The 13,304-nt window shown below is 45.3% G+C and overlaps 1 protein-coding gene across 4 annotated transcripts; it reads right to left on the reverse strand.

Moving 5' to 3' along the window:
• Positions 1-1,181: 1,181 nt before the first annotated feature.
• LOC308324550 (uncharacterized protein) lies at positions 1,182-13,082 on the reverse strand. 4 transcript variants are annotated; one of them, XM_080776640.1, is made up of 12 exons: positions 12,801-13,082; positions 10,160-10,292; positions 9,653-9,724; positions 9,193-9,264; positions 8,978-9,097; positions 8,750-8,818; positions 8,554-8,601; positions 8,360-8,431; positions 3,692-8,088; positions 2,783-3,510; positions 2,171-2,526; positions 1,182-1,979 (listed from the first exon to the last, which is right to left on the reverse strand). In XM_080776640.1, the coding sequence occupies exons 2-10, from the start codon at positions 10,251-10,253 to the stop codon at positions 3,499-3,501; spliced, it is 4,956 nt and encodes a 1,651-aa protein (XP_080632766.1). In that variant the 5' UTR covers positions 10,254-10,292; positions 12,801-13,082; the 3' UTR covers positions 1,182-1,979; positions 2,171-2,526; positions 2,783-3,498. The 4 variants fall into 4 exon arrangements, with proteins under 4 accessions (XP_080632766.1, XP_080632765.1, XP_080632764.1 ...); XM_080776639.1 differs by having other exon boundaries at positions 2,783-8,088; positions 9,193-9,261; XM_080776638.1 differs by having other exon boundaries at positions 2,783-8,088.
• Between the last annotated feature and the right edge of the window lie 222 nt (positions 13,083-13,304).

Below are 13,304 nucleotides of genomic sequence, written 5' to 3' on the forward strand. Positions count from 1 at the left end.
ATTGTATTGTGTAGTGTATTCTAAAATTAGTTTAGGGTTGTATAACGTTGTACAACTCAATCAATCAAACGTTTGTTTAATCAATGTATTGCCCCATTGGAAAAAAAGAAATGGCCAAACTGGTACACCCGATCCTATTTAATATTTCCCTTATGTTTGATACATTATCTTATCACATCCATGGTATGAAAACAATGCTAAGGAGTTGCTTCAATGAAATGTAATAGCTTTAAGGTGAAAACGATATGTTTAATGGTGTTTTTTAGCGTTGTTACATTTATCATGCATGCCGTTACAATTATTCCGATATGCGCAGCAAATGTAACACTGAAACAGCGTCCACGTTCGGTTTAATAACTCCCGAGCTGTTGTGTGTATTGCGTGGTGAAAAGGCCGTGTGTTTGTGTTGTAAACAACTCATGTTATGTCTGCGCACACTGTATGTTGCTATGGCTGCTGACGTTAGCATGTGTGCTATCAGGCAAAAGCTGAGATAGATATGCAACTACTACTGGGGAAAATGCCATACAAAACACAACACCTAATTTCGGAATGTTATTGTGACCTATTGAGCACAATCAGACCATCATGATTTGCTTGCTGGACCTATAATTAATTTATTAGCATTAAATGTCCACTCGCCCATCCAAAAGAAAAGCAAGATGGCTGCGACAGATTGTGAGCGCGACGGACTACGGAGGCCAGGAGGAGCAGAGCTGGTGACGTAAGAGGCAGGCAGTGTTGCCAGGTTTGCGAATTGTAAGCGAGTTGCAGTGTATGCAAGTAGCGTGGTTAAATTCCTTGTTTCTCGGCGTGTTGTGGCACCCGTTTATCTGCTGGCTCGATCGTGATTTTCATAAAAGTAATATTTGCAGAGTAAATAAGAAACTTGAACGGCTAAAAAATAGGCTATGTCAGTTCGGGGAGGGTGGCGAATTTATTTTGCATATAGAGATGTGTGGTAAAAGTGTGGTTCGGTCGGAGATAGAGCATGAAGAATGAGTATGGGTACACCTTTTCACTTGTATATAAGACTAGAATTTCGCGGGCCTTCGGCCCGCTCATCCTAGCGGCGCGCAGCGCAAATTGGAGGAAGGAAATTGTGGGAGGTAGACAAAGTCACAACATTTAAAATGTTGGTCTCAGTGTATTTTTTATGGAGTCTGAGTGTATTTGTAGGAAAGAATTGTCATGGCTGGTTCTTGCCTTGACAAACATTCGGAGCAGGAGACGTGCGAAAGATGAACAATATATGATTTATTAAATAATAGGCCTATATAAGGAACTAAAAAGAACTGCAGTACTTAACATAACAAATTATATGGAATGTGTAGTCAGTGAGTCAGTGGTGTAGGTGTAGTGTATGGATGTGTGATACATGGTGTGGTGCATGTGTGGATGGAAAGAACAATCAAACATAAAGGAACGGAGGCATGGAGGCTAATGAAGGGAGTGGAGGCAGCAGGTCTGGCTCCTCTGGATCTCTCTTCTCAACTGGGATGAGTGTGGTATTTATGGCCTCTGGGAGACACCGGGCCCAGGTGCTCTCCCATCAGCCATCGGGCCAATGCCCTACCCAGGCTCACCTACAGGATGAAAGTTAGGCAATAGGCAGGCACATCCACTACTCAGTATGTGTGTGGGGTATCACACTCCCCCCCCCCCCCCCTTAAAGTCGTGGTCCCAATAGGAACCATGACTGTCCATTTATCCTACATACATTTACTATACATGAAATGAATTAACATGTTACATTTTACAATTAAGTGCACTATATTCATCAAATGTATACCTATGGTTAATTAACGAAAATGTCCCACTAATCAAAAGATTTTACATTTTACAATGAAGTGCACTATATCATTTTTAACATGTTGTTAAAGGAACAATTATATTGGGCAGCTGATCCAGAGGAGGGCGTGGAGGAGTGGGGTGATGTGGAAGGGGTGTTTCTGGTTCCAGAGATTGTCATGGTTGAGCTTGTAGAAAAGGAGACAGAAAGGTTTGTCAGTAGAGCCTGCATAATGGGAGAAACATGTCCACCAGGGCAGACGTGAAACAAAGGATAGTGATTTGTTTGATCATAATCATGTTCAGGTTAGCATCAGTTTTATATTATTCAGAATTGACATGTGTAGAAATGACATATGTAGCAATGCAACAGCCTTACGTGAATGGGGATTGTAGGGCCAGGAAGCACAGCGCGAAGCAAGGCTTGAAAAACCACATTGGTAGTATGATGTTCCGGCTGTCTTTCTTTCTGCTTTATGGCATAGGTGAGAGCTTCTGTGGGAGCAAAGGTTGACAAAGTCAAAACATGTAAAATGTTGGTCTCAGTGTATTTTTAATGGAGTCTGAGTGTATTTGTAGGAAAGAATGTAAATGTTAACAGTGAACGCAGTTGTTGTGGAAAGGCCAACTTAGTAAAGGAACACTTATATTGGCCAGCTGATCCAGAGGAGGGCGTGGAGGAGTGGGGTGATGTGGAAGGGGTGTTTCTGGTTCCAGAGATTGTCATGGTTGAGCCTGTAGAAAAGGAGACACAGATAAGGGATGACTCAAGCACAAAATGTGAGTGTTAATGTTAACAGTGAATAGTAAAAGAAGCTGCAGTTTTGGTCAGTAGAGCCTGCATAATGGGAGAAACATGTCCACCAGGGCAGACGTGAAACAAAGGATAGTGATTTGTTTGATCCTAATGATCTTCAGGTTAGCAGCAGTTTTATATTATTCAGAAATGACATGTGTAGAAATGACATATGTAGCAATGCAACAGCCTTACCTCAATGGGGATTGTAGGGCCAGGAAGCACAGCGCGAAGCAAGGCTTGAAAAACCACATTGGTAGTATGATGTTCTGGCTGTCCTTCTTTCTGCTTTATGGCATACGTGAGAGTTTCTGGGTTACCCGTCCTTGAGCTGGCAACATAAAGCTGTCCGTGAGTGAAGACAGGGGACGAAAGCCAGACCCCCACTCTTGTAAGTGTGTGTCCTTGGGATTTGTTGATGGTGGTGGCAAAAGCGGTGCGGACTGGAAACTGCCGTCTGGCCCACACAAAGTAGGAATGTTAATGTTGAGGATCAGCAATGAACTTGATTCTAGGGATCAGGACTTCCTTTTGTGTGGCTGCAATTTTGCATAGCAGCAGTTTGTAATCAACATGTTAAATTGTACAATTAAGTGCACTATATTCATCAAATGTATACCTGAGGTTAATTAACGAAACTGTTCTACTAACCAAAATATTTTACATTTTACAATCAAGTGCACTATGTCATTTTTAACATGTTAGATACACTACTACAATACTTCAAAGTGTAAAACACCCTTAGAGCCCTGGCCTTGCAACACCTGGACCCTCCTCCCCCCCCAACAGTGAACACAGTTGTTGTGGAAAGGCCAACTTAGTAAAGGAACAATTATATTGGGCAGCTGATCCAGAGGAGGGCGTGGAGGAGTGGGGTGATGTGGAAGGGGTGTTTCTGGTTCCAGAGATTGTCATGGTTGAGCCTGTAGAAAAGGAGACACAGAAAAGTTTTGGTCAGTAGAGCCTGCATAATGGGAGAAACATGTCCACCAGGGCAGACGTGAAACAAAGGATAGTGATTTGTTTGATCATAATGATCTTCAGGTTAGCAGCAGTTTTATATTATGTGTAGAAATGACATATGTAGCAATGCAACAGCCTTACCTCAATGGGGATTGTAGGGCCAGGAAGCACAGCGCGAAGCAAGGCTTGAAAAACCACATTGGTAGTATGATGTTCTGGCTGTCCTTCTTTTTGCTTTATGGCATAGGTGAGAGCTTCTGGGTTACCCGTCCTTGAGCTGGCAACATAAAGCTGTCCGTGAGTGAAGACAGGGGACGAAAGCCAGACCCCCACTCTTGTAAGTGTCTGTCCTTGGGATTTGTTGATGGTGGTGGCAAAAGCGGTGCGGACTGGAAACTGCCGTCTGGCCCACTCAAAGTAGGAATGTTGAGTATCAGAAATGAACTTGATTCTAGGGATCAGGACTTCCTTTTGTGTGGCTGCAATTTTGCACAGCAGCAGTTTGTTGTTGAGGGTTCTCAGGAAAAACAGTTTGGTGCCATTGCAGAGTCCGTCTTTGGGGCTGATGTTGCGGAGTAGCATCAAGGGCATTCCAGGCTTGAGGGTGATGAGGTGCCTGGGAAATCCACTGGGGCAGAGGGTGTTGAGATATTCCACGTTGAACCGCCGTCTGTCTTGGTCGTTCTCCAGGGTATCGGCACTGCTCAGGTTGGTTGACAGACCTGGTATCCAGGTTTCCATTAGGTCGTTGATGGTGTCCACGTCCTTGTTGGTAGGGGCAAGCACTGATCGGCCATCCAGCCAGCCGGTAGTAGTGAAGTTGTTGGGCATATTGGGAAATATTGTTTGGCAAAACATTTTCATGGAGCGCTCCTCTGCTGTGTGGTCATTCTCTGTGTTGCTTTGAATGTGGAAATACCTGTCATCTGGGATGTGGATGAAGTTGTTTGCATCGTTGGCTGTACCATCACCAATGCTGAGAGTCCATTGGTCAAAGTCCTTCAGGTGTTGGTTTTCACTGGCCCTGACCCGCATGTTCTCTGTGAGGCTGGAGACTTGGAAGTGTTGCCAGAGGCCTGAATTATTGAGGCAGCTGTTGACGATTTGGGCAGGATTAGCCCCTTGAACCACTGGAAGACACTGGCGGAAGTCGCCGGCCAAGATGAGGATTTTCCCACCAAATGGACAGTCTGGCTTGTTCATCAGGTCTCTCAGAGTGTAGTCAAGTCCCTCCAGCAGGAAGCGGTGCAGCATGGTTGCTTCATCAATGAGCAGGAGGCGTGCCCGTCGCACCAGCCTGGCTAGGCTGCTTTGAGCTGTGATGTGGAAGGGTGTGTGTTCTGTTGGGTGGAGAGGTGCTTTCATCCGTGAATGGAATGTTCTGCCTAGGTGTAGGAGTTGTGCAGCAATGCCAGTAGTTGCCATGGCAAGGGCAATACAGCCACCGGGTTCCAGACTGCGCACAGCGTCCAGCAGTGCATTGAGCAGGAAGGTCTTACCACAACCGCCACGTGCTGATATGAAGAGTTGTAAGCTGGCCTGTTGCTGGACTGCCGTCATGACAGTGTTGTAAATCTGTTGTTGAGCAGCAGTGAATTGTGGAATGGTTGCCTGTACGTTGGCTTTCAGCTGGGCCACATCATAGTCCAGCTCCTCACGGATAAGCGTCTCTTCGATATTGACCAGCCCATGGACAGTGGCCTTTTCCTCATCTGTCATTTTATCCAGGTGGAAGTCTTGGAGGTCATGTTGATGTGACTGGAGGCGGACTTGCAGATCCAGTCTCACCATGGTTTTGAGTTGCTGGTCAGTGAAGGTTGTTGCACTCTGCTCTGCTCTCCGCTTGAAGTCATCTGTCCAGTCTGGCCAGAAGTCATTAAACAGGCTTGCAGGGTTGGCTGGTTGGCAGAAGATGAGGATGATGACGAATAGGGCACGAATCTGGGGGCAGAGGTGAGTGGCAGCAGCCTCGGTAAGGACAGTGGACCACTCTTGGTCATCATCCAACAGGCCAAGCTCCCTGCACACTGCCTGGTAGGTGTCAAGGCGGCTGCCGTTGACTGAGTAGAGGTCCTCAAAACTTATTTTCCCTTTGGAGTGGTCATTGTGGAGGAGCAGTCTCAGGTAGAACACATCTCCAGCTAGGGGGCTGATGGTGTGGACACGGCCAATGGAGAAAGCATTGTTTTTTCTGAGTTGCCACGTGTTGTTTTTGTAGGTGTATTTGTGAGGCATGTCAACATAGCGCTGCATGTTTGTGGGGTTGTAATCTGGACCCTTGTCTGCCTTTTGTTGAGCATTCAGTTTGAAGAAAGCAGTCAACTCTGTCTGTCTGCCCTGCTCCACCACATTCTCCTCATCACCCTCGGTGAAAACGACGTATTGCTCGTGTTCCAGATGCAAGCGGAGGACTTGAACAGGAGGCTTGTTGGCGGATATGGGGAATGCGAAGAGTTTCCAGCTGGCCTCACTTGACCCAACAGAACGCATGTCTTCATAGTCACTAATCTCATCACGGGCAGCCTGGGCGCCCTCCACCCCAACACAAACCATTGCACGGTCCGGCCCCTTGGTCACATATTTGTAGAGATATTTGGCAGCAAGTGCAGAGTTGCATACTTCTACATTGATGTGGCAGTTGTATCGGAGGCTGAGGTAGGGGTTGTAAGGCACTACCCAACTGTTGTTGATGTGGTTCTCTTTTTTTTTTGTAGTTCGGCCACCATCATCTGGAGAGCGACGGCGGTAGATAGGATAGGTTTTTTCGCCACCCACTGATGTTTGGTGCTGGAAGTGTTTGGGGAAGTTTTTCTTGCAGGCTTTGCTGTTGGAGTTGTCTATCTTCTCCATGCAGGGACTGTTGGGATGCTCTTGTCCACAGGGACCGTGGATCATGTTAGTAAGTACAATGTCCCACAGTGGCTGGCGCTTTGCTTTTTCTTGGGCAGAGATCCCATTTTCATGGGGGTCAGGGGGAAGTTCTGCAGAGACAATTTGATCCACTTGGGCTGGTGTGTTGGGTTTGTCCTGCTGTGCAAGAATGAGGAGAATGTGCGTGTGCGGCAAACCTCTTTTCTGAAATTCTGTGACCCAAAGGTTGCCAATGGCTTGGCCAAATATGTGTTTATTGACGAGGTCATCCATGAGCTGATCTTTCTTTAGTTTGAATACCCGGGCCACCAGGTCAGGTCGGTCTTGGGCTGTCTGGCCAGGGGTGAGGCCAGCTACGATCTCTGGCCAGTGAGGATTGCAGGTGACTGTGATGAAAAGGTCTGGCTTTCGCATGTGGCGGACTATGGCCATAGCGTCCTGGAACTTGCTGTGGTACCAGCGTGGACTGCCATGGAAAGAGCTAGCAAGGATGACTCTACCCACAGCATGTCCCTGCTCATTGTGGTGGACAGAGTGAGATGGAGCACTCTGTTCTCGTCTCCGCGCAGCCACAACCTGTTGTAGTTGTTTGTAGCTGTCAGCCCGTAATGTCTTCTGGTTCATGCGTTGCCAAGTCAGCCTCTGGTTCTCGCATGTTATCCAGGCATTGAGGATCCATTCTTGAAACAGTCTGCCTGCCTGGAAAAGGTAGTCGCTCGCAGTGTGACGAATGTTCATGTGATAGGCAAAGAACTCACGGGCTGTGAGCCTTTTTTCATTGTCCACATGCTTGAGAGCACAGTGCCAGCCAGATGTCCCATCAATGAAGAGGAGGGTGAAGTGGAGGGGCATGGCTTTGGGATGGTGGTCTGATATGATTTTCAGACCTCCACCACGTAAGTTGATGACCAGATCATGTGCCTGTTCGTTGGTGACAATTTGAAGTTCTTGGAGATTGGAGGGGGCATTGTAAACACCGGAATGTCCTCCCTGTGGCCTGGCTTCAGCACTTATGACAATAGTGCCTCGCTGTAATTGTTCTTCTGGGGTTTCAAGGATTTGCTTGAAATCTTGGACAAATATATTGTGCCGGTGAATAACTTGCTGCACAGTGTGTAGCAGCTGCTTCATTGTTTCCTTGTCAGCAGTGGATGTTCTGGCGGGGAGAGTCATGTTTGCAAATCTGGTGGTGATTTCCAGACTTGGGTCGAGGACATAAAGTTGGGCAAAGACAGCACCAGCACCAGGTTCTGGTTGGAGTGGCCCGATGCGCTGGAGTACCTTGCCTTGGAAAATGACAGTGGGAGTGAAGCATGTGAATGTTTTCTCTTTGACAGCTATACTGGAGAGGCAGACAGCGTTGTTGATGACACGGCTGTGTTTCCGAAACAGTTTTGCCTGAGGGTTATCGTCAAACCACAGTTTACTGATGGCCTGTGGGGGCGTAGGGAAGGCTGGTAGGTGAATCTTTCCATTCAAGCAGCAGATACTGGAGGTCTCATTTTTGAATGTGAATGCTCCACAGTGGTCACACACGCAGTTGAGTTGGCCAATACTCTGTGGTGTGTCGGAGAGTTGGTTGATAGTTAGTTGGCCGCTGAGAATCTGTGCAGTGCAAGTTGCAATTTTGGTAGCAACTTGTCGTCTTGCTGGCTGATGGGAACTGCCTGTGAAGGTAGATGGAAAGTATGGTGTGAAGTTCAGTTCATGAGTCATGCAATAAGTAGAATGTGGTCAGTAGTTCAATTCATGAGTCATGCAATAAGTAGAATGTGGTCAGTAAGTGAATGTGATGTTTTTGTTGAGGCAGGCAATGGAAATGTGTGGAGGCATTAAATTGAACTGTGTGTATGTGTTGTGTAGTGGGACAATGTGATAGAACTTTGCATTAGATTTATTGAGGTGAAAGTGTAGATGTGAGTGTACTGCGTTGGTTACCTGTGGTTTCTGCTGTGGCCATTGGCTGTGTTGTAGCCATGCGCTGCTGTTGCTTGTCTAGCTTATGCTGAGCTGAGAAATGAAGATGGGAGTGTATGTTACTATATTATACTATCTTCAGTACATGTCGGTATAACATACACACATATGCGTAATGCATTGAGGCAGAGGGCAACATATATCTGAGGCCTTACCTCTGGTCCGTCTCAGTCTGTCACGTGTTTTCTCCCGCCTGCGCTGAGCTGGGTATGGTCAGTAGTGTGTGTGTGGACACAGAGGTACAAAATGTTATCGACATGTTATGCAGAGATATGTAGATAGATGCACATACAGTGTGTCAGGATGCTCGGTACCAAGCAGTAAGGTTATATGAATAACAGAAGTCAGTACCTCTGGCCTCAGCCACGTCCAATGAAGGTGTTGGGGCCATTTGTGGAGGAGTGCTGCCCTGGTGTTGAGCTGTGAAGTGATGTATAGAGATATAGTATGAGTCATGTTGAGCACAGGGTGTGTACCCAATTAATGTAGGTTTATGATGAAGATACTGCAGTATCTGTGGAGAAAAAAATGCAGTGTATAGCATTGTGCTGTGCACAGTGTAGTTTTGAGCAAGTGTACCTGATACATCTTGTGCTGCAGCTGCTGGAACCAAGTGTTGTGTTGGGGCTGTTGGCGTGTGAGTGGCGAGGGAGGGTCCATGTAGTAGTTCAGCTGCTTGATGCATTTGTTTGCGTGTAGCTGTTGGCGATTGTAGTTTGGCACAGTATGTGAGTGTAGTGGACACAATGCATTACGGGTAAATTTGAGTGCAACATATGATGTGAATGCATTACCTCTGGTGTCATGCAGGTGCAAAATAGGGGTGTGGACCAGTTGTGGTGTAGTGGCGTCATCATGGCGTTCTGCTGTGAAGTGAGACAATAATCATCAGCAGTTGTCAACATAGTAACTTGTGCTGCTATGGCATGGTGCTGTGTGATGTGTCCCTGCCACCACACAGTAAATATAAAGGTGTCAGCGTAATGTGATGTGAGAGTGAGGGATGTGATGTGAGAGAGGGATGTGATGTAGTGGAGTGGTAAAAAGAAAGAAGTATGAGCTTTTGGTGGGGGGCGTGTGCAAGGAGGGTGTGTTTGTCATTGTGTTGTGGGCGCCATCACTGCAGTTGTCTGTGTGGTGAAGTCAGGGGGCGGGGACATGAAGAGTAAGTTGCTTTTTTGCACAGTATGTGAGTGTAGTGGACACAATGCATAAGTGTAAATGTGAGTGCAACATATGATGTGAATGCATTACCTCTGGTGTCATGCAGGTGCAAAGTAGGGGTGTGGAGCAGTTGTGGTGTAGTGGCGTCATCATGTTGTTCTGCTGTGAAGTGAGACAATAATCATCAGCAGTTGTCAACATACTAACTTGTGCTGCTATGGCATGGTAGTGTGTGATGTGTCCCTGCCACCACACAGTAAATAGAAAGGTGTCAGCGTAATGTGATGTGAGAGTGAGGGATGTGAGAGAGAGGGATATAATGTAGTGGAGTGGTAAAAATAAAGAAGTATTAAGTTTTGGTGGGGGGCGTGTGCAAGGAGGGTGTGTTTGTCATTGTGTTGTGGGTGCCATCACTGCAGTTGTCTGTGTGGTGAAGTCAGGGGGCGGGGACATAAAGAGTAAGTTGGTTACTTGTGGTGTGATGTTTGTAAATGGTGGTACACACACAGGGAAGGAGTATGTGTGTACAGTATGCACAGACGCACACATGTATTGTTCAGTGTGTGTGTTGATGTAAGGTTGTTAGAGCACATGTACCTTGTGCGTGGCGTTGTGCCGCAGCTGTGAGCAAGCGTTGCCGGGTGGCCTTTGGCGTTCGGTATGCAAGGGATGATCTTCGTTTCTTCGGCATAGTGTTGTAGGTAGCTGTAGTGTTTGAAGGAAGTGTTTTCTGCATTGATGACATAAAATCAGAATTGTTATTATGGTATTAGGCTAATGATGGCATTTGTGGCAACAGCTGAATTGTTAGCAGGCCTTATTTTCAGCATTGACAACATAAATACATGCAAGCAGCTGTTATTTTCAGCATTGACATTGTCAATACAGAATTGTATAGTAATCACTTGGAGACACACACACACACACACACACACACACACACACACACACCAGTGGTGTAGGTTGACTCTTGGAAAACACACGCAAGTTGTAGGCTAACACAGACGCACATACACGCATGTACTAATCACGCATGTTGTAGTTGCATTTGTCCAAAACAAACTTCAATTGAAATAAAATGAATGTTTTTTCATTTTCAGGTCATTAACGCATTTGTATAGTTATGATATTAATAATAGCATTAGCAGCTGTTATTTTCAGCATTGAAATTGTAAATCCAGAATGGTGTAGTAATCACTCTGACACACACACACACACACACACACACACACACACACACACACACACCAGTGGTGTAGGTTGACTCTTGGAAAACACACGCAAGTTGTAGGCTAACACAGACGCACACACACGCATGTGCCAATTACGCATGTTGTAGTTGCATTCGTCCAAAGCAAACTTCAATTGAAATTAAATAAATGGTTTGTCATTGTCAGGTCATTAACGCTTTTCATGAGACAAAAAAAATGAGAAATGCAATTGCATTGACATGTAATCTACCGATAATGACCTATATGTCCAGAGTTCTTAAATTAACATTGTTGGATTTTAACAGAAAGACAATGCCATAAATCAGTGAAAGTAAGTGACAGACTCAACAGTAGCACACAGCATGCAAGGCAGCGATGCATGCATGCAAACATGTTTCTCCAGCTGAGATGTAGGCCCCATTTGGAATGTCCGTTGTACAATGGGGTAATACATGATTTGGCCTATATTGGCCTCGCTCTGCGCACAATGGTATTATAGAAGTGTTATCGTCCCGTGTTGAACGCACACACGTATGGCATACGGCGTTCCTGAATATTTTAGCATTGTGGGAGTGTCCATATGTTATTTATTTTTGCTGTGCGCAATTTGCTATTAAGCCCCTTGACCTGCGCATAACGATTAGACGTGGGTCTATCCAGCTCATAAACGCAAGAAGCAGATAAAGCACTGTTTGATTTTACAGTTGAGCGGCTCTGGGACGCTGCTGGAGGAGTGTTGGCAAGTCTGTTTATTATAAGTGGTTGTTTGATCTGTGAAGTTGCTTGTAAATATTGGTAGTTGTGGTTGCCTTTCTTGTTTGTGAAGGTTTCTCCTAATGTTGTTTAAAGCAGTGATCCTCACACAGCACATTCCCATGTGAAGGATACCCAGATGAATGCATTTGCCCAACTAAGGACGGCTAATAAAAAAATGTACTAAAAAATGTCCAGGATTACTTTTGAAAATAGCAGATGTACCAGCTCACAATGAGTCACATTCATTCATTAAAACTATGAACTGTGACTGCAGGATATGGCAGACTCACTATGTAGAAAATAATAACATGGCACTTCATTTGAAATAGGTTACAGACCCCAGTTATATGCGGTTTTTTTTTGTTTGTTTTGTTATTAGACCTATTTACTTGTTTCTATGAGACATGGCAACAGCGCAGGAAAAAGCATCCACGTCTTTCATTTGTCAACCTTAAAAGAAAATAAAGACATCTCCACAATCCTTGGGAAGTTAGCTTTCATACGCTGTATCACACTTGATCCAAGTGTTGTTCAATAAAATGTCTGGCGTACTTCTGCAAACCATTGCTATTGTTCCACAGGCAGGAAGCCTGAGAGACAGTAGTTCCAAATGTTTGGGTCTGGCGTACTTCTGCAAACCATTTCTATTGTTCCACAGGCAGGAAGCCTGAGAGACAGTAGTTCCACATTTTTGGGTCACCACAGTGTGTAAAACTACTCCAGTGTGTTGTCTGTTATTATGAAGAACCCAACTGTCCAAAGCAAATAAATGTTAAATTTTGAAATAGGTTCCAGACCCCTGTTATATGCGGTTATTGTGGGTTTTTTGTATAGACCTATTTACTGGTTTCTATGAGACATGGCAACAGCGCGGCGGAAAAAGCATCCGTTTCTGAAATGTTGAGATTAGAAACGACCATAATTATTTCATTTCTCAACCTTTTAAAAAAATAGAAACATCTCCACAATCCTTGGGAAGTGAGCTTTCATACGCTGTATCACACTCGATCCAAGTCTTCTTAAATAAAATGTCTGGCGTACTTCACAGGCAGGGAGCCTGAGAGACAGTAGTTCCACATGTTTGGGTCACCACAGTGTGTAAAACTACTCCAGTGTGTTGTCTGTTATTAATATTATTATGAAGAACCCAACTGTCCAAAGCAAATAAATGTTAAATGCAATTGCATTGACATGTAATCTACCGGTTACAGTTCCAGACGAAGCAAACGTTGTAGATACACACAGACGCACAAACACGCATGTTATGTTACCTGCAATGGTGGAAGACGACGTCGTGTCCAAGTGGCAGGTAAAGAGTAAAAGGGCCGTAGTGAGAAGTATCGTGTCCAAATGAGTTGTTCCCCTTGGTACCGCGGCAAAAGTGGCGTCAATGCGATGGTTAAAATATCCAATGCGGTTGTTGTGAAAGTGCGTGCAATGAGCAATGTGTTCCCCTTGGTACCGCGGCAAAAGTGGCGTCAATGCGCTCGTTAAAAATTCCAATGCGATTGTTGTGAAAGTTCAGAAGTGTCGTGTCCAAGTGAGTTGTTGTTGGTACATGAATGGAACAGTTGTGTGTGTGTGTGGTTGTTGTGCTTGTTGGGGAGCCAATGGGAAGCCTGGCTCCAGGTTGCCAGGTTAGCGAATTCTAAGCGAGTTGTAGTGTGTGTAATTGCATTGTTCCAAAGCAAACGTCAATTGAAGTGAAATAAATGGTTGTTCATTTTCAGGTCATGTACGCTTTTCATGAGACAGAAATAAAGGTGAAATGCAAG

The sequence above is a fragment of the Protomyctophum bolini genome, assembly GCF_963924005.1.
Source record: "Protomyctophum bolini genome assembly, chromosome: 11".
NCBI classification, from domain to species: domain Eukaryota; kingdom Metazoa; phylum Chordata; class Actinopteri; order Myctophiformes; family Myctophidae; genus Protomyctophum; species Protomyctophum bolini.